General features: G+C 39.8%; 1 protein-coding gene across 3 annotated transcripts in view; it reads left to right on the forward strand.

Annotated features, from left to right (window-relative positions):
* Positions 1 to 22,133, forward strand: part of FOCAD (focadhesin) — a 298,144-nt gene that overhangs the window by 215,852 nt on the left and 60,159 nt on the right. For all 3 annotated transcript variants that reach the window (XM_027964571.2, XM_042243479.1, XM_060409523.1), the window contains exons 22-25: positions 4,829 to 4,921; positions 11,563 to 11,651; positions 15,070 to 15,114; positions 20,028 to 20,136. In XM_027964571.2, coding sequence (XP_027820372.2) covers positions 4,829 to 4,921; positions 11,563 to 11,651; positions 15,070 to 15,114; positions 20,028 to 20,136 — 336 coding nt within the window. The remainder of the gene's footprint in view (positions 1 to 4,828; positions 4,922 to 11,562; positions 11,652 to 15,069; positions 15,115 to 20,027; positions 20,137 to 22,133) is intronic.

The raw sequence follows: 22,133 nt of genomic DNA on the forward strand, positions 1-22,133 counted from the left end.
AGAAGTGTACAGAGGGTATTAGATAGTGGGAGGTGAATGTTTGAGAAGTACGTGTTCTAAAAGTGGTCATTTTCAAACTATGTATTTTAAATTTTATTTTATTGAGTTATATACATGTGGTAGGTTTCTCTCATTTTAGTGTATAGTTCTATGAATTTTGAGAAGTGAACACATTCATCTAATCAGTACCACAGTCAGGATAAGGACAGTTCCAGTACCCTAAAATCGCCCCATGCCCCTTTGCAGTCCGCCCCTCCCGTGCTCCCCCATCTCCTGACAACCACTGATCTCTCTTATGTGCCTCTAGTTAAAACTGCATTTTAAAGAATTCCAAGGACCACCACAGGCTAAGAGATGCAGGTTCTGTCACTGGGTTGGGCAGGTCCTCTGGAGAAGGGAATGGCAACCCCCTTCAGTATCCTTGCCTTTGAGAATCCCGTGGACAGAGGAGCCAGGTGGGCTGTACAGCCCATGGGGTCGTAAGGAGTCAGACACGACTGAGCATGCGTGCACGAGACTCACGAGGGCCCACCGCAAAGCAGACCGAGATGATCGTGAGGGCTGAGCACCCAGCCGCAACCTTCCTCCTTACTTCCTGTAGACAAATTCGGCCTCTCTGATTCGCGCTTTAAATAGTGGCATTTTACTTAACATTTGGGGTGAGGTGGAATAATCACATAGCTAAATACTTGAAAACGATTATTCTACAGTCTAAATGATACCACTCTGAGCCACCAATGTCTCTCACCTGTAGTTTCGCAGGTGCCTCTGAGCAGATTTCTCTGCTTTGACCTTTGCCCACTATAGTCTCTTCTCAGCAGAACAGTCCATAAGATCCTTTTACAATGTAGATTAGATCATATTATTTGTCTCAAAGCCTTATAATGACTCCTCCTTTAGTGAGAGTAAAGGCAAGTCCTGAGAACTGACCTAGAAGGCCATCCTTTCTCCTGTTGACTCACCAGCCCGCTCTCTTTCCACTCCTCTTTGCTTCTCTGTCTGTGCTCATTATACCGGTCTCCCCTCTGTTCCTAAAACAGTGAGCCACGCAGCCACTTTAGGGACCTTTGCCTTATCTTTTGTTTTGTTTTTTGATTGAATTAAAAGACATGTAACATCAAACTAACCATTTTAAGGCTTAAAGTGTGTACATCAGTGGTATTTAGTACCTTTTCAGTGAGTAACCATCAGGACTAACCTTTTCATCACCCTCAAATGAGACCATGTATACACTAAATGTTCCCTCCCACTTCTTCATCTCCCCATCCCTGGCAACCACTAAGTTGCTTTCTATCTGTAAGGATTTCCCTGTTCTGGACATCTCATATAAATGGAATCTTATAATATATGACCTTTTGTGTCTGGCTTCTTTCACTTTCACATCATGTTTTCAAGGTACATCCATGTTGTAGCCTGCGTCCCTTTTTATGGCCAAATAATATTCCATTGTGGATATATCATTTTTTTGTTCATCCGTTTATTCTTTCATGAACAAATTCATTTATGGGTTATTTCCACCTTTCACCTATTGTGAAAGTGCTGCTTGAGCCTGTATTACAGTATTTGTTTGAATATGTATTTTCAGTTCTTTTCAGTATATACCTAGGAGTGGAACTGTGTGTGTGTCTGTGTGTGTGCACGCTCAGCCGTGTCTGACTCTTTGTAACCCTGTGGACTGTAGCCCACCAGGCTCTTCTGTCCGTGAAATTTTCCAGGTAAGAATACTGAAGTGGGTTGCCATTTCCTTCTTCAGGGGATCTTCCCAACCCAGGGATTGAACCCATGTCTCTTGAGTCTCCTGCGTTTGCAGGCAGATTCAAGCCCAGGAGTGGAATTGCTGGGTCATAATTCTATGTTTAACTTTTTGAGGAACCACCAAACTGTTTTCCATAGCAGCTGAACCATTTTCCATTCCCACTAGCACTTTCCTTTGTTTTTAGATCTTCATCTTCAAGTTTTCACTCAGGCTTCAGCTTCTGAATGAGATACACTGATCACCCTATTGGTCCTGTAATCTGCTTCTGTCCCCACTCTGGCCTTATTATCCTTCTTTCCCCCCTTTCTTCTATTTGCATATTTCCATAAAGTGGTCTCTTCCTTTAGGCACATGCAGTAATGTTTCATTATACTTAGTACAGAAACTCTTACTCTTTCCTAAATCATAGAACCTGCTCACCTCAGCAGTCCATCAGACACCTGTCATTGCATAGATATCCAGAGTTAGTCTCAGAAAAAGTATATTGCACATGTTAATTAAAACTGAGTGAACAGTGCTTGAGAACCTCGCTTTATCATCTGTTGAATAACAGGGTTGAAACATCATGATTTGGAACTTGTTTGTTGATTGGCTTTCCTTCAAAGGCTTCTCACAAGTATAGCAAATGATACATGATTTTCATACTTTAAAAATGCTAATTATATTTGTCAGCCTAGAAACATTAACCTATGTGGGAGGGTTATGTATTGAATTGGAACGGGATCCTAAAATGTGTTTATGTTAAAAATGGTCAAGGAAGTCCCTGTGTCTGTAGCGCAGCTGGAGAGTAAGGGCATTGCTGTGCAAGCCGCTTCCCTAAGTCTCTCTTCTGTAAGGGAAAAAGTGAGAAAGTGCATTTTACAGGAGATTGGCCCCAGCTAACTCCACAGAACACAAAGACTAGGTATAACCTCAGGAAACCTGGGGGAGTTCAGGCTGGTGTCTAGGCTCAAGCCTGGCTGCCTCCCTGCACCCACCCTCAGATGTGGTCTGAGTAGCAGCAGGAGGAGTAGCTTTAACCTTCAGTTTATAACCACCTTTTAAATAGGTTTCCTGGCTTGAGCGTCTTTGTTCTTAGAAGCTTGACATTTGATTTGCTTATTTACCTTTACATTTTTTTCATACTACTTTCTTTTCTTAACTCAAGTTAAGAAGCAATTGAGATCGTTGTCTTTCCAAAAACATTCAATGCTCTCTTTGCCAATTTGCCGAGACTTGAGCTTCCCAGGTGGTATAAGAGAGCTGGGTTCGATCCCTGGTCGGGAAGATCCCCTGGAGGAGGGCACGGCAACCCACTCCATTGTTCTTGCCTGGAGAATCCCATGGACAAAGGAGCCTGTCAGTTTATGGTCCATAGGGTCACAAAGAGTCAGACATGACTGAGTGACTTAGCACACAGCACATGGATATTCTTAGTTGTGCAATGATGTCCGTAGATTATTTGGCAGCAAAATTTTAAGATATTTTGAAGTTCTGAAGTAAGAGGTAAAAGTTTCAGTTGTGGCGCTGGTTTTCTTTCTGTGTAATCCAGATCTCAAAATAGAACTCAAAGATTGTTCATCTATTTTATGGAAAGAAAACAATTGATAGGAAAAAAGTTAAAGGAAAGTCCTCACATTTTGGAAACAGAGAGCAAGGTCAAGGGCTAATTAGTGCCTCCACAGCCTCCTGAACAATGAGAGAGGAAGCAGGAATTGGTGGGTTCATTCCTTCGAGGAGTTTTGTTAATATGTTGACAAGGCTCCCCCTACTCTACTTGACAGAATGAGTACTTAACCAGAAAAGCAAGAAACCTGTCTTCATAATTTTTTTAAGTTTATTTCATGATCTGAATATCTCTTTCATACTGTTTGAGTAACTGATTTTTAAAGAAGAGGCAATGGGATGAGGGGTGTAAATTTCAGACAGAACTGATGTCTTTGTTCCCACAGACGCTTCATAATCTATTTATGGCCGTTTGTGACTCCCTCTGCCCATTTCTGAACCGTCTGCAGTCACTGATCGATTTATAATCCTCATATCCTTCCAGAGTCCCTTGCTTGTTGTAGGCCCACACTGAGACAGGGATGAAAGAAAATGCCAGAAGCCATGGAAACCAACCCGGTTCGGAGAGGCTGTTCTCTTCCCTATCACAAAGCACTTGAGAAAATTAATTCCTGTCATATAGTAAAAATCTCTGTAAATACTGTAGTTATCATGATCCTGGGGCAATCATATAGACATTTGTCCTTTCTGTGTGTTTGTTGTTGTTGTTTGTCTGTGAGACACAGACTGAAGCTTCCGTTGTTTGAGTTTAGATGAGATGAGTTACAGGAAACATGAAATGTGATGCATGGTGACGGTTTTTTTCTTGAGTGATCTTTCTTTAACAGAAGCAGACCTTGGCAAGATTCGTTGCAAGATAGCCGTATACTCATAGGTAGAAACAGAAATGATTATGAAAACCAGATGTTTTGTCTGGGCCTGTCTTCAGAAACAGGATTTCAGTGTTGGCATATATCATTTTTCTCTTGTTTACCCACACTGATTAAAGGGCATTTGTCTAGCGGTGTGCACAATTGCTGTGTGCGGGACTCATTTGCATGCCCTTACCACTACGGTTTCTACACAACATGATATTTCTGTTGGCAATTTAAGTTTATTACTTCATAAACTGTCATATTGGAAGTCCAGGATGTGAGCAATATTTATTTTTATTTAAAATTACTAGGGGGATTTGTTAGACAAAACCTAGTTTCCTGACATTGACAAGAGGCTTTCTAGAGTTTCTCCCTAATTTTCAAAGACATATTTGTATTACACATGCATCTTAACTTGTGGTCAATGTAGGATTTTATATGCTTTAATTTAGAAAATTCCAGGCTTATTTTATTTTGTCTTTGCAGGACTCTAAACTCCTCTCCTTTGAAAATCTCCAAAAGATCTTATTTGCGGTTATGATCCTAGACGGATTTGGTTTGTTTTAGAATCTAAACCATTGAAATGAAGGGAAGGAAAGAGTTCCTGATACAGTTTTCATTTTGTTCTGTTTTAATATTGTACAGCCTGACTTCTGGTACATTTTCCCCACAGGTTCATATCCAGCTTTCCGAGTGGCACCGGGCAATTTTTCTCCCCCAGGCCTGGCTCGCGTATATGACTCGTGCTTATCATGCCATTTTACAGGTAATGAGATCATGGGATGGCTTGCTTTAAGGCCTGTCTCTTTTTTAAGGTTTACTGCAAATATGTATTTAATGTAAAAGCACTTAGGAAAATAGCATTATCAAAAATGCAGCCGTTTGCTTCTTTCTGACTTATAGTAATGCAAATATGTGGCATCTAGAAAAATGGTACAGATGAACCTACTTGCAGGGCAGGAATAGAGACGCAGACTAAAGAATGTGGATTCAGGCAGGGAACGGGAGGCTGGGACAAATTGGGGGGCTAGGTTTGACATAGACACCCTACCAAGTGTGCCATGTGGCTAGTGGAAAGCTGTTTCATTGCACAGGGAACTCAGCTGGGTGCTCCGTGATGACCAAGAGAAGTGGGATGACGGCAGCTTAGAGGGAGGCTCAAGAGGGGTGGGAAACATAGATACATATAGCTGTTTCTCTTCATTGTACAGCAGAAACGAACACCTTTTAAAGTGATTATACTCCAATAAAAAATGCAATGGTTATTTTTGCTCATAAAAGAATGTGAAGCATACATGTATAACTGCACTGAAATTTTAAATGTGATGACCGCCCCCCCAAATGTGTGTTCCTTCCAGAGCTCCCTCCTGAATGCTTCTCTCCTGTGCCCTGCTGCTTGGCGAATGTCTGTTATTGTGCCTGATGTCCCCCGTGGCTGGCACACAGCACCTCAACTTGAGCACCTCCCAGACTGAGTTCATCATCTTGTGCCTGCCCCCTCTCCATCTAGACTTGCTTACGCCTCCAGCTTTATGTCTTAACCCTCCCCCTGCATTTTCAACCTTGCTCAATTTCTTTGTTTTCCTAAACACAGCATGTCTTCCCTAACCTCTTAATTTTTTAGTTCCCCAACCAGGAATCGAACCTAGGCCCCCTGCATTGGGAATGTAGGGTCTTAGCCACTGGACTACCAGGGAAGTATACCCTAACCGTCTGACTTTTACCTACACTGTTCTTCCATTGCAGGCACTGCCACTTCCCTTTGCCTATTCAAGGCTCTTTTGCAGCTTTTCCCTTTTTGTCAAATTGCAGGAGTAAGTTTCACTTTGTATGTATAGTTAGTCATGGTGGTTTAAGGGGCACATGTTGGAATGGCAAATTTCTACTTGTTCTTTATAGTTTTATCTGTGTGCCTCCCCTCTCCCACCAGGGTTGTCTGCCCCTCGCATATGCTTCCTTAGAACCCATGCTTCCCTTTAGAAGCCCTCATCACCTGAGTTATGTGTCCAGGGTCTCCCTCCAGTTATCTCTCTTCCTTACAGTCAGAAGCTGTTTTCCTATCTGTTGTCTCTCCAGAACCTGACATGTCTAAACCATAGTAGGTACTCACTAAATAAATGAATTATGCTTAATTTGACTTCTTTTATTACAATAATATTGTAAGTTATAGTTTATGAATTTCAAAAATTAGAAATAATTTTAACCAGTTTGGGAATATATAAACAATTAACAATATGAAAAAAAAAAACCTTAATTCTTTTTCCTAGCTTAAAATTCATTGTTAAGGATGATAGGAAAAAAAAAAAATCTAAATTACTTAAGAAATTGATGGCCCCAAATAAGATTTTTATGAAGTCTTAAGAAATAAGGTGTTGTGGTTAAATATTACAGTTGTCTCCAACCTCAGGGATCTAATGCCTGATGATCTGAGGTGGAGCTGATGTAATAATAATAGAAATAAAGTATACAATAAATATAATGTGCTTGAATCATTCCAAGACCACCTTCCTCCTACCTTCTGGTCCATGAAAAGATTGTTTTCCACGAAACTGGTCCCTGGTGCCAAATAGGTTGGGGACCACTGTCCTAAAGGACGGAGGTGGGGCCAGAGGAATGACTCAGCATCTCAGCATTCATGTTTGCATCTTAAAACCTTGCTGCAACATATTCAGTCTTTGATGCTTTAATAGAGGATGTACTCCAATACAGGCTCCTGGAAGCAGCAAGAGTAACTCCTTCTCCTGCAGAATGTCCTGAGAATTTATTTAGCTCTTAGCATAAGGAAGGTCAAATAGGACAGGATTGTGGTATAAGATGGGCATCCCTGGTGGCTCAGGCAGTAAAGTATCTTCTGCAATGCAGGAGACCAAGGTTTGATCCCTGGGTTGGGAAAATCCTCTGGAGAAGGGAATGGCAACCCACTCTAGTATTCTTACCTGGAGAATCCCATGGACAGGGGAGCCTGGCAGGCTACAGTCCATGGGGTCGCAAAGGGTTGTACACAACTGAGCAGTTAAGCATACACTCATGGTATATAACATGCAGATGACAAGCAATTGATTTTTAAAAAATACTCTATGGTTTCCTTTTCATAATAAGACCTTTATTAAATGACTAGTGTCTGCCTACCAACATGTAACATTTAGTATTTCAGTTCATCTTTACAGAAGCCCTTTGAAGTAGGTATTGTTAACCTCATGTAGAATGGGATTATAGATGGGAAAGCAGGGTTAGCAGGAAAGCAAAGCAAACAGCACACAACCCAACAGTCAGTAAATGAGGGAGCTAGAACTTAACCTGGATTTGTCTGATTCCAGAGCCACAGTCTTTGCAACCATGTCATGCTTTTTCCCTAACACCACCATTGTGTGCCTCTGATTCTTTGCAACTCTATGGACTGTCGTCCGCCAAGCTCCTCTGTCCATGGGATGTCCCAAGCAAGAATACTAGAGTGGTTGCCATTTCCTTCTGCAGGGGAATCTTCCCTACTCACAGATCAAACTCGAGTCTCCTGCTTTGGCAAGCTGATTCTTTACCACCGAGCCACCTGGGCAGCCCAATACCATCATTAGTTGTTACAAATAATGCAAATTGGTTTAATATTTTCGAGATCAATTTATGAAAATCCAGCTGAGTATTTTGTAATAATACAGGTCAATTATTCTGCCTTTTCTATTGTTGTCGGTGACATATGTATCTTTATGTGTATTTATTTATCAATTAAAATCTCTTTCCTTTGGATTTCTAATAAGTCTAGTTCCGATGAGAATTGGTGATTAAGAGCTAAAACTCAAAGTAGGGGCTGTAAAAAGATTTTCAGTATTATTTTAAAAATATAGCAGTGCTCTATAGGCTATCAGTATTATTTGATGTGCTGATGCATTTTAACTGTTCAACAGGTTGTGTGTGTTTTTTTTTAATGAGCCCACACACTTAAATAGAATTTACAGGATCTTAGAAGAATTAGAGCAACTGCCAAACTCCTCGTCTATATCAAGAATTTCCGTCCTGGAGGATAGCTCTTTGGTACAGGAGGTGTAGTTACTTCCATCTGGTGCTAGACATGTTTTGTAGACTGGAACATCATTTAGAGGAGCCATGTTTTATTCAATAAGCCTAGGAGACACTCTGAAAGGTACATTCTGCATTATTCCCTGGAGGTTGACTGTAATGTGAATAAGTTTGCAATTTGAACACTTCTAGTGGCTTTCGCTTGGGCATCAGCTTCTAGCCTCATCTAATTTTCCACAAGAACATGGGATTTTGAATTATAAGCATATCAAAGTGATTGACGTGGGGAGGTATTTGAATTTCTTCCCATGAAGTTGAAAAATGCAGCTACAGGTTGACTGACGGTTTTGAGTCCATTTTGGTAAGGTGCCGTCCAGTCGACTTGACCTTGCTCCTTTTGAGGGATGCTAAGGAGGTTAAGGTTTCCAACCTTTGTGTAAAGGGTCCTTAGGGACTATGACTATGACCTCAGACAGGACAGAGGGGTTAAAAATAGGTTGACTGAAGATACTTGTTTCCTGCATTGGTCAGCTGGCCACACAATAATCTGAAGTCAAAACCAGTCAGGAATTGTGACTACTAGTAAATTACTCTTTGACCATTTGTAAAGGTTGTTTTCAGTGTGCAAGTTTAGAATTAGGCAAAATTGCTCACTGTAATTAGCAACTTGTAGTTACACAGGCTGAGGGTATTTCTTTTTTTTTTTTTTAAGGAAGATCAATGGATAAATTAATAATTGAAATCTACAGGCCATCCAAAAATCTCAGTTCAAGTGATTATTTCAGCCTTTTCTCTCTCAATGAGTGTTCCCCCCACCTCTCCCCCTCTTCTTAACCGTAGCTGTTAACCAGAAGCAGAGGAGACTGAGTTAAATGCCACTGGATCTCATATCAGTAGGTGAAGAACTGGATGGCAAAGTGGGTCTGAATAAATAGTCTAACATTGACTGGGTGGAAGGAGTTAGAGACATTTCAGAAGAGACGACTGAGAAGAACCAAAACTCTGAGAAAGGGAAAAGGAAAAAGGTACTTAGTCACAGTAGAGTTGTACTGATTTATGGCTACAGGAGAGATCAGAAAAGTGGACCTTCTCAAGAGGCTGCACGTATACCGGCCTTTTTGTGTGTTTTTTTAATTTCTGAACGATTTTTAACCTTTTAATTTCTTATCTTTTATGGAAAGCATTATGGAACGTACATATTTTAGGAGGAAAAAGGAATGATTTAAGAAGCATAATAAACAGAGGCAGGCAATAGGCATGATTTTGTGTTTTGCCTACCCTCCTGGAAGGCTACAATCAATATTAAATATTAATATCTTGCCAGTTTGACCATCTCTGATACCTTACTCCAAGAGACAGAGGGAGAATGAAAAGGTCAGGATTCTGTCATTGAAAACACAGAGATGGGGATGGACACTGACTGAAGTAAATAGGAACTATGAAGGACGTGAACAGAATGCCCACCAGATCTCAGTGTGCTGAACTGGTGAGCCCTATGTGCTGGAGGTTGTGAAAATACAGGGCCTCCTTAGCTGGATAAATTGTCCTTGTCCTTGTCAATGAGCTTACAGGCCAGTAATGAGAGTGTATGAGAGAAATACAGGGACGTGTAACTGTATTGTCTGGATATTACATTTTGGGGAACCTTTTACTCTTTGAGAGTATGCAGATTAAAAATATGAATTATTTCAAGAAGATTCTATATACATATATATTCATGAGAGAATAGCTTATAAGAAGATAATAAGGGGGATTTGTTTTTTACAGCAGACCTGATAATGGTAGCAATTATTCCCAGTCACTATACTAAATAGACACTTTTTCACATTATTTAATGTGATACTGTAATACCATAAGTCAGGTGTTTGCTATACTTTACAAATGGAAACTGAAGCTTGGAGAGGTGAAGTAACTTGCCCAAATTTCCATAGCACGCAAATAGAAATGCCATTAGGTTAAAACATCATGATTTCAGAACCCACATCCTTAACCTAAAGCTGTATTGCTTCCCTCTCTAGAATATATAGAGAGATACGTTTTTCTTCTGTAGAGCACACCCTACTGCTACTGCAGCTGCTGCTGCTAAGTCGCTTCAGTCGTGTCCGACTCTGTGGGACCCCATAGACGGCAGCCCACCAGGCTCCCCATTCCTGAGATTCTCCAGGCAAGAACCCTGGAGTGGGTTGCCATTTCCTTCTCCAGTGCATGAAAGTGAAAAGTGAAAGTGAAGTCGCTCAGTTGTGTCTGACTCTTAGTGACCCCATGGACTGCAGCCCACCAGGCTCCTCTGTCCATGGGATTTTCCAGGCAAGAGTACTGGAGTGGTGTGCCATTGCCTTCTCCAAGAGCACACCCTAGAACTCTAAAATCTACGAGAAAAATCAACCAGTAGAAAAATGAACAGAATAAGAAACCTGAATAGTCTTTAAACATTTGGAAAGATGCTTAATCTCAGTAAATAGTAAAATGAAAATTAAAACTGTAACGGGTCCCATTTTCACACTCCCCAAAATGGTAAGAATTTAAAAGCCTGACAATCCCAAATGCTGTCAAGGATGTGAGAAAGCCAGAAGTCGTTTACTGCTAGTGGGAACAAAAGCCACACAAAACACTTCTGCAAACAGTTTGGTATTACTCTGTAATACATAATAATAAGTTCTTGTTTGATTCAAGGTGTATCAATATACCAGAATTTTAACTACATTTAAATAATTTAACTGGTGATGCAGGAAAGGGGAAAGCATCTGATCAAAATAATTCTGAGTGTAAAAAAAAAAAATATTTGAAGGTTTTGCCTTTAACAGGATGATGATATTAGCTATATATATGTGTGTGTGTGTGTGTGTATATATATATATATTGGCCTGATACTGGTGGAGAATTATGTCTGTAAGTTTAGTCAAGAAATAGAAATGTAGTGTGCAGCTGTTTGATAATCCTTTTTGTTACACCTTACCTAAATCTTAAGTATTATGTACTTCTTCCTCATTTTCTAACCGTTCTGTTGGAATGCTGGTAATCCAGTCTCAGTATTGTGTCGGTTCCAATTAGCAGCTGCTGACACAGTCAGATTATTACTATATGGAGGATTTGTTGAATGGGCCGTATGGACTTCAAATCTGCTTTTAATAGATATCCCAACATTTAATGCTCTGCACTAAATTTGCCAAATATACAACTGCTGCAGGTTATACTTATTTGGTGAATGTGGAAATCCCTAGCAGTCATATAATTCTCTCTCCTTACACATCCTCTGTCATAATCTGCTATCTTATCAGGAACACCTAAAGGCTACTTGGGAAAGGATCCATCTGTTACCTAAGTGTTTTCCAAAGAAATTTTAAAATCATTTTGGCCATAGAGTTTGCATGCTGATAGATGCTGTGCTTTTTGCAGGGAAGGATAGGAGAACTGGAATTGCAGTTAAAACATGGAAAAGAAGGACCTGAAGAGGTGCAGTACAAAAAAAACACAGCCTGGCTCTGGTAAGGGCATGGCTTTCTGTGCTCATTATTTGTTATGGGAAATGAACTGTGGAGGAGAAGGTGACTACCTTTAAAGACTTAAATGTTGGAATTTGAACCTCTCTATGAGCCTAAGTGGGCAATGGCCAAAGATGTGATGGATGTATTTTCCACCTTCTCCCCAGATAAAAGGAGGAGAGCTTTATTCATGGATTTTATATATTTTTATTGTTTTCTTAAGCAGTGTGAAAATGGTTTGTTTTTCCCTTTTTTCCCTGTAATTGATAATTTTACATGCTTTTGAATAAAGTTGAGTGTTTTTCTCACTCATTTAGTCAAAGAGTACCTTCCCCTGCCCTGCTCTTCCCTCCTCAACACATCTTCATTACTAGGAACAACTTTACCATGTTTAGACTTTACTTTCTTTGGCAGACATCCCCCAGTGAATTCCCACTATATTATCTAGAAATGTGTAAGTGCTGGCACATTAAAAGCAGTTTAAGTTGTTACATAGGTTGGGATGAATACCTTGTCAGATTAATGTTACAGCAGCCTAAATCTAAGTGAAGTGCCCAGAATCTAATAAATAACTTTGCCTGTAGCCACAGATTTCTTTAATATAAAAATCTGTTCAAAGGTTACTTGGGTTTCAGTTTTTAATTTACTAACAATTGGCATATGTAGAAAAGCAGAAGCTTGTGTGTGTGTGTGTGTGTACTCGCATGTTTAAATAATTCTATTCTAAGTTATGTTTCCCAGATTCATTTTAAAAATAGCAATGCAGTTTAAAACATTATGACATTGGATTTAAGATTAGAGATTAAGCATTTGGATTTTGCTTCCTATTTGCTATTTTCCTTTACACATGGTTTTAGTTTCATCTTCTGAAAATGATAATCTGGGGAGTGGTATGTTAGCTATACTATTCCAAATATACACGGTGACATATGGAATCAAGGATGTGAGAGAGAAATGGAAGTCAAGGATAACTCTAAGATTTTGACTGTGAATAAGTAAAAGTATGGCATTCTCATTTACTAAGATAAAGAAAACTACAGAAAAACAGATCTATCTAGAGTAGAAATTAGATTTGAGACATGCTGAGCCTGAGATGCCTAATTAGACCTATAGTTTGGAGCTATCAAGTAGGTTGTTGACTATGAGTCTAGAGTTCAGGGCTGGATATATAAATTTGGGAACCATCAGCATACCGACTGCATTTAACATCAAGATGCTGGATGAGGTCATCTAGGGAATGAGCAAAGACAGAGAAAAGGTCAGAGGACTGAGCCCTGGGGCACTTCAACATTTAGAAATAGGGCAGGTGAAGAGGAGCCAGTAAAGCAGATGGAACATCAGTGATCGGCACTGTAGGAGGAAAACCAAGAGAGAATGGAATCTGAAAAGCCACCGTAAACACTTAAGGAAGAAAGTGTTTCAAGAGAAGAGCAATCAGTTGTGTCAGATACTGCTCTGAGACTGAGAGTTGAGCATTAGATTGGCCTCTTGACAGTCATTGTTAACCAAGAAGGAGCTGTTTTGTAGGGACAAAAGCCAAATTATAGAAGGGTCTAGAGAGAATGGAAGGAGGTAAACTTGAGTCCTAAGTATAAACTGTTCTTTTAAGTGAGTTCTGCGGTGTGAGATGCAGTGAAATGGGGCAATAGCTGGAGGGCTTCTTTCCCTACGATGGTAGATGTCATAGTGTGTTCACGAGCTGCGGGGAGTAATGCAAGTGGAGAAGGAAGAATTGGTGATGCGGCAGAGAGGGCGCGTAGGGAGGGGGAGGGACCTAGTGGAGGCTGTCACCCTATGTAGAAGTACAGGCAGGTCGTCATGTGTAAATATTTCACATTGACCAATAGAAGAATGCACTGAACGCACTATACTCCATTTAGGAGGGCCAAGATAGGACAATATGTTTTAGAGAAGTTTATTATCAAATGGTTTTATAAAGTACAGGTTTAAGGATCAGTTTGCAACTATCTGAAGAAGTTGGCTCTTAAGAATGACTCATTCTGAGAGTACTGGATAGCTAAGATTTTATTTTAAATGCAACTACTTATAAATGCAAATATAATTTATATTTGTAAAACATTTATATAGTTATAAAAACTTTAAATTTATGAAACTCAAAGTGTATAGTGAAAATATTTATGATGTCTTCTTAATATAAATTTGTCGATGATTGTTTTTCACTTTATCTTAAGACTCTAATATGAAAAAAACCCCTATGAATATTTGAATTGAACATACCTTCCCTTGGTGAAGGCAATGGCAGCCCACTCCAGTACTCTTGCCTGGAAAATCCCATGGATGGAGGAGCCTGGTGGGCTTCAGTCTATGGGGTCACGAAGAGTCGGACACGACTGAGCGACTTCCCTTTCACTTTTCACTTTCATGCATTGGAGAAGGAAATGGCAACCCACTCCAGTGTTCTTGCCTGGAGAAGCCCAGGGATGGGGGAGCCTGGTGGGCTGCCGTCTATGGGGTCACACACAGTCGGACACGACTGAACAGTACCTTCCTTTCAAATCCATAAATGTAGTTTTTTTAGTTCAACTTTATAACCATGTTTTTTTAAAAATTGAGGTATGATTGACATATAAAATTATATTAGTTTCATATAAACATATTAAAATTATATTAAGTATATTGTAGCCAACATTTGAAATTTTATTTTATATACGTACATAGTGACAATGCTATTATGTATAATCTGGGAGTAATAAATTGTTGTCTTGATGAGCTCCTGTGTAGAAAAGAGAGAATGTCTTATTTAGGCTTCTGTAACAAAAATATCATAGACCAGATGGCTTAAACAACAGAAATTTATTTCCCACAGTTATAGGAGCTGGGAAGCCCTAGATCAAGGTGACAGCCCACATGGTGCTGGTGAAGCCCTGCTTCCTAACTTTGCTGGTGGGCTGCCATCTCCTTGTAGCTTCACTTGGTGGAGAGCAGAGAGAAAGCAAGCCCTCTGGTCTGTCTTGTAAGGACACTCATCCCATGCATGAGGGCCTCACTCTTATCACCTCCTAAAGGTCCCACCTCCAGATGCCATACATTCAGTTAAGATTTCAGTTGGTCAGTTTGGAGCAGGAGACACAAACATTCAGTCCATAACAAAGAGTCATATACAGGACACTTGTATACCCACCACTCAGCGTAAGAGTGTATACCATGACGACACTGCCTATACATGAGCTACATTCACCTCCTTCCCTGTTTCTACTAAGTAATCTAAGGAATAAGCAGATGAGACTATGTTGGAGGTGAAGCCCTTTATTAAGTTCTTTCACCTTACACTAAAATTCCACATGGAAATTTTAAGATCTGGAGTCATTGCCAGAGGTTCTTGTTAACTGATGAATAAGCAAAAAGATTGCTTTCTTGCTCGACTGTAAGATCTCATACCTGTTTTCCAACTGTATTGCAGGGTTCGAGACATGTTGACTGATGAAATCACCAAAGCAGCTGCAAAGTAAGATCCATTTATTCTCTTACCAGAAATTTTCTATAAACATTTTTTCCCCTTACAAGTATGAATAATTTCTCCTTTTCAGGCATTTCATAAGGATTTTAAAGGACTTTTTAGTTCTTTTTTAAAAAATCAGTCATTGTCCTTTCTCATATGCAGTTAATTTTTACTACGTCTTTCTGTGAAAATACAGAGAAAGCAGTACAGCCACATAACTTTTACATCAAAGATATGTCCATGTTGTACACTTTACAAAATGCTCTGTGCTTTGGCTTAGATTTAAAGGATTACAGTTTAGTACAGGGCAAGAAGTCCTTGCTAATGTGAGTTATTTCTGTTTTACAAATAGATTAAATCTCAAGTGTGAGCCAGTAAATAATTTAAGACAGAGCCTTTTATTCTCTTGGTGCTCTTGGACCAAGTGTATCTAAATATTGAATTTTTTAATACTAAAAACTAATGTGAAGACTCAGGTAAAAAGGCAGTTTCTATCATATATTTATGATTACTTTAACAAAAATAGCTTGAGCATTGCTACCTTAAGGCTTTTTATTTATCTGAAGCCATCTCTCACTGAGAAAATTATACCCTAGTGAACTTGCTTGAACAATCTCTTTAAGTCCCTTTGTTAGCATGCTGCCTAATTTTTCCTGGGAGTAAGTTACATGTCAGTTACATAGACTTCTTTTCACTGTTCTCCTTAGTTGCTGCCATTTCTGTTTGACTTCCTTTCTTCTTATTCACCAAATAATATAGATATACCTTTGACCTAGAGGACTTCATATGTACTGAAAGTCCATATTATCTAGAAATATTTAACTACAGTATAGTTGATCTCTCTCATTTCCCAGAACTTTCTGTAGCTAAATAGGCTTTGCCTAAAAAAAGATAAAAACATAATCTACCTTAGAGTTCACTTTCCACTGGCAATTTCTTACACAGATAGTTTGCTGTAAAATTTGATCTTGGTACCTGATCACTATTCAGCCTCATGTCCTCTGAATAAAGGGAAAGAGAAGTGGTAATCCTCCCCTACCCTCAGTTCTGTGGGAAGCCCTGGGAAATACCTGCTGACGTATCTGTTGACAAAATGAAAACTAAAGTACAGAGAGCGTTCCATAGGAAGTCATTTGTGCCTGCTTCTGTAGTTTGGTGAATTGCAGACACAGTGGGAGAGCATTCAGCTTCTTATTGGAGGGGAGGAGGGGCTGGGATGGGGACCGCCTTTAACCTCTACCTTTCAGTTTGTTCTATTGAATAGTCTACTTAGTTCCTGTTAAAAACAATGCCCTGACATTTGCAACAAATGCTCAAATGCTGAAGAAACTAGTGTCTTTCTATTAAACAGACTGTAATTTTGCCTCTGCAGTAGCTTTTGCAGATTCCATTCTAAAATTTTATTTCACCAAGACTTTAACCTTCAAATCTGCAAAACATCATTTCATGACTAATACCTAAGTAAAGTGTGTTCACATTCCCAGTGATATTGAGTAAAAATAATTTATGTTCTCATGGTGTTACCTTTTCATCAAACATTTCAAAGTATTTTATAGATCTTATCTTATTAAAACCATCCTGACAATACTAGGGATTCACAAGTGAGCAGGAGATAGTTAAGGTCCAGAGGCTGAGAGATTAATGATAGAGAGGAAGAAAAAAATCACTCTGCTGCCTTCTCTGTAATTTTTCCCACTGGCTTCCTCCAATCATGTGAGGACCCCCTTATCACCTCCTGCCAGTTTAGTCTTCTGTTCCTTGGACTATGGCCGCCTTAGGTGGTGGTGGTTGTCGTTTTAGTCACTAAGTCATGTCCAACTCTTTCGCATGGACTAGAGCCCACCAGGCTCCTCTGTCCATGGGATTTCCCAGGCAGGAATACTTGAGCTGGATGCCATTTCCTTCTGCAGGGGATTTTTCCAACCCAGGAATTGAACCCACGTCTCCTGCATTGGCAGGCAGGCAGATTCTTTACCACTGAGCCACCGGGCTCCTTTGGGCCAATGTAGGGCTTATTCTGTTCTGAGGCATAAATTAAATGTAGGAAGTAAAACACTAGTCACAGGATTAGACTGATGTAAGTTTATTTTTGTTGTTAATAATTAAATAGGTTTGAACCTAAAGATAAAAATCCCCAAAGGATTGGGTCACTTCACTAATATGTAATGTAATACTTTGTCCCTAAGAAAGCATCAGTGTAGCTCATCCTTCCTTGAGCTTTTTAATTAGGTTAATGGCATCCGTTTCAAAGGACACTTTAATTAAAATGTCAGTGGTGTTGCCTAGATAAATACTGTACTGATGCTGACATGTTATTATGCAAATTAGCCACCACTACTTGACTGGTTGGGGATAGTTATGTGATCAACAAGGTGAAGAGTTTTTGCTGAACAAATTCTAGAGTTTCACCTGGCTAGCTCCTCCTTGAATATGTCTCATGAGTATCTATGGAGTGTCTTCTCTCCATAAGTCACTATGCAAGGCCCGTGGGGAGTGTAAAGATGATGAAGAGCTAGTCACAGTACCTTTATGAATGTGTAACTTGGCCTAAGCATACCTTGTGTGACTGTTTTTTTTTTTTTCTATTAAAGATTAATGTACAGATATGCTTTTAGTCTTCATCCAAAGATCTAATTACCAGTGACTTTAAATATATTTTTTTCCATTTTACAAAAGCAATACATGCTTAGTAATGTAAAGACCAGTGAAACTTTTCAAATACAATTATTTGGGACACTGTTTCAAAACTGAGGATAAATTCTCTTTTAGAATTTTAGGGTTAAAAAGACACTTTATGTCATCTTGACAATTTTTTTTTAATATGGACCGTTTTAAAAGTCTTTATTGAATTTGTTACAATATTGCTTGTTTTATATTTTGGTTCTTGGTACACAATAGCTCCCCAACCAGGGATCAAATCCGAACCCCTTGCTTTGGAAGATGAAGTCTTAACCACCAGACTGCTAGGGAAGGTCCAGACCAATATTCTTGATTTAGAAGATTTGTTATGCAATTTCTGGTGCCCATCTAAGAATTTCTTCAGGGTGATACATTCACCGAGAATTTAAAACTTTTTAAAAAATCTAACTTCAGGGATTCATGATCATTTTTGCAGAACAGACTTCAAGACAGTCTCAGCCAAAGGAAAGAGAGAATATTAGACATAAAAGATTTAATTTTGATTTTAACTGGTTTTCTGGCTAGGGCACCTGGGAATGCCCACATCTTGCCTTACTTACTGGGATTTTATTATTAGCTATAGGAGTTGCCAGTAATCCTCCTTGCAAAACTCCTTCAACCTCAAGTCTTCCTTTCTGTTCTTTCCCCCTGCCCCATCCCACAATGTAAATGTTGTCTTATCAAACATATGACAGGCCTCTTAGAGAAATGATTGGAGAAGGAGTGAACAAAATGACCCAGAGTACAAAGCCTTACTGAGTTTAATCAACCCTAGAGAGGGAGCGGGAGAAAGAAGAGAGGATTGGAGGAATTGATAGATGGAAGAACTTGATAACGACGAGTCCCGAATTCCATTCTTACCAAATGGAAACAGAAGTGCAAGAACACAAGTTTATACTGACCTGTTAACGCTCACTAACTCACATGTTCGGTCACGACTGTGGCCTAGGGCTGGATGTACTAGACTTGCCTGGGGATCAGATCTGGACATCCACGCATCAGTTCTCTTCCTGCACCAGGGTAAGCAGGGAGTCGTTCTCAGATGTACACACTGGTTCAAGTTCAGGTCCGAGCTCCAGGTTCAGAGAAACATTCTCTGTGTTTATAGGAACCCGGCTTCCCTGGTAGCTCAGATGGTAAAGAATCTGCCTGCAATGCAGGAGACCCTGGTTCCATCCCTGGGTCGAGAAGATCCCCTGAAGAAGGGAATGGCTATCCACTCCAGTGTTCTTGCCTGGAGAATCCCATGGGCAAATCATGGGATCACAAACTGTCAGACACGACTGAGCGACTAGCACTACACACAATCCTAGGACTAACTGAGAACTGAAGTGTCTGGTGGTAAGGGTACCCTGTTGCCTGAGTTCTGTTATGATGGAGTCAGCAGGCCAAGAGCATGTCATCAGTGACCCCTTGGGGACTTTACTCGGTAGGAGGACTTTGGAATTATGGAATAATATTAAATGTACATTTTCAAGTAGTAAGTATATTTAAGAGATTCAGTTTTCTTGATACCAAATTCAGAAGTTAAACTGATGATTTATTGCCAATATTAGAAAACTGACATTTGGATGATATAGAAAGACATCTCTCAGTCCAAACTGCCTGAGAACAAGCCTTTTTTGCATCTTCTTTAGGGGCTCTGAATCATGTTACAGACTGACTCTAAGGTTGCTGGCTTTGGCATAGTAAGAGAGGGAAGGGGAAAATGATAGTGATGGAGGAGAAAGCCGCCAGTGTGTCGAGTTGCTAGTGAAGTGTGCTTTGTGAAGCAATTCACTAGAAGTTGGTTCCACATACCAGTGCTTTAGAAAAGCCAGGGCCCAATTCCATTCTGCTGGGCTTATTCACACAACTGTCCTTGGCTGGGCTTCTAAAATAAATCCATACATGTATATTGACTGAAGATGATGCTGAAGAAGATGGCTTGGGAAATGTAAGGTCAAATGATGAAATAAAAAATTTTAGGGAGAAGGAGCTTAGATATCTGAGCTTGGATTTTTTTTAGGTTCCCCAAAGCATAATGACCATACATTTATAAGAAGAGTTAAAAATTAACACTAGCATCAGAAGAAGGACAGAAGCTTCTAACTCCAGGGAACAAACAGACCTGTGTTTCCAAGGCTCTGTGAAGGGGTGGAAGTGCTTTTTGACCTCATCTGCCCTCCCTATAATAGCGCCTTGCCTTCTCTGGTTAATGCCCCCAAATCCTCTCTTGGGATCTCTTTCTTTTTAAACAGAGACAGCCCGGTGGTCAAAGGCAACGCGCTGTTAGCCTTAAGCAGCCTTGCTGTCGTCGTTTCCAAACATGAAGCCAGCCTCTGCTCAGACTCTGATGGAGTCCTGGAGGTGAGTTAAGGTTGATTAGAACCAACTGGGCTTTGGTTGTGTAACGTGTGAAAAGTGAGACTTTTCCTTAAGCCTGGCTCTGAATTTAGGAGATTACCGTCGTGGGCTCTGCTACCCAATGCACCTTTACACCAGAAGCCTTGGTGTCCTCTAAAACACTTTTCTTCGCTGCTTTTCTGTTTTGCTTTCTCCATCACAGTTAAGTGGTCATTTCCATTTGAAGGTGCCAATTTTATGCAACAGGGGTTGTCTTTCTGTGATTACATCATGGTAACCAATCTTAGGAGGTTAACTAGGCTTACTGAAAGTGAACAGTGCTGTCAAAAAATGATAAATAAGCAGTGTTTACTGACTGCAAAAAATTGCACTTTGCATTTTAATTGTAGATGTCAATGACAAAGTGCCTATTCATTTTTGCAAGGCATTTATTTCTTAATTAAACATGTGGCAAGCTGGCCAGTGTTCATTTGCAATGTACTTTTTCAGATAATTCATATCTGTCAAAATAAAAAAGCTTGGATTCATTCTCCTTTTAAGCCCCATTATCTGGTAGCTATCATTATCTGGAGACAATATAGTCAAGTGGTTAAAAAACATAGTCTCTGGAGTAGGAGCAGAGCTAGTAAGCACAGGTATTAGGATTTAAATCCTATTGTTGTCTCCTCACCTTTCAGAGCCTGTTTGCCATCTATAAGATGGGGATAATAGTACTTACCAGACAGGATTATTGTTAGGATTAAATAAAGTTATATATGTAAGGTACAATGGCAGGTAAATACTCAGTAATAGTAACTATTATCAAGAGTATCAGTATATACTTCACCACTTCTACTTGCAAAAAAATGGGCTTTTTTTTTTTTCAATGCTTTTCAGCCTGTCTCTGTCCCTGAAGAGTGCCTTTTGGACCACTCGTATTCTTTTTTTCATGGTTCCTTTTTTGGTGGGTTCTTTGGGGGCAAGAAACCAACTCTTAATTTAAATTTAAAAAGGAGCTAGAAGAATAAGGAATCTGGACGTGCACAGAATTGAAGGTAAAGCTTAAAAACCAAGTTGAGAGAAGAACAGGGGTCCAGGCACAGGTCCTGATGAACCATCTTGGCAGACGACTCCTACCAGGATGGATCAGCTCTAGTCACTTACTGTCTTTGCATCACTCCCTTAAAATTTGAAATCCCACGAGTCCCAGTCCTACACCTTCAGCAGGGTAGGATGAGTAGCTTGATTGAACATTTAACCAGGCTTCAAATTCTGAAGGAGGGAATTCCCCAAAGGGTGCTCTTACCAGTAAACAAAAGAATAATGCAGTGTGGCAAAATCTCTACATGTATATTACCTGTGGGGAAGAGAAGGAGGCCAAGGGATTATTGCATGAAGGATAAACATGTAGCTAGTTACCATATGGTAATTTAAGGCCAGAATCTTATTTTAATAATAAGGAAGACGAAAATCTTTTAGAGAGGAAATGTTTCATATCCTTGAAAAAGGTATGGAATACTTTAGCAGAAGCAACATGCTGGGTAGATCTACAACCTAAAAAGTAAACATGCCTTCCTAGGACCCCTTTATTTTGGTGTTATTTATATGTAGATCTACCGGTGGTGCAGGATGTTTGCCTCGGTCGTAACTGGAGGTCTAGCTCAGAGTTTGAGCTCTAGGCTCTCCTATTCTCTGTTCGCTGAATCTGTGTCCTGTCCACAAAGCACATAGTCCACAAAACATTGAAGAGCCATCCAAGCCAAAGACAGGGCTTTTCTTTTACTCTTGATGACCTTGCCTTTGACTTTTACTCAGCATGAACTCAAGACCTCATTATTTGACTAAAGTTGAAGTTTTCAAACTTCATTCAACTCTGCATTTGACCAACAACTGAAGATCTTAAGAAGCAGGTCTTTTTTGATTCAAGGAATTAATTCCAAGGATTCTTAAACTATTTCAGCTTTTACAGTACCACCTGGGTGTTACCGTGTAAGTTAATGAATGTTCTTTGACATCTGTTG

This window comes from Ovis aries, chromosome 2 (genome assembly GCF_016772045.2).
Source record: "Ovis aries strain OAR_USU_Benz2616 breed Rambouillet chromosome 2, ARS-UI_Ramb_v3.0, whole genome shotgun sequence".
Classification (NCBI taxonomy): Eukaryota; Metazoa; Chordata; class Mammalia; order Artiodactyla; family Bovidae; genus Ovis; species Ovis aries.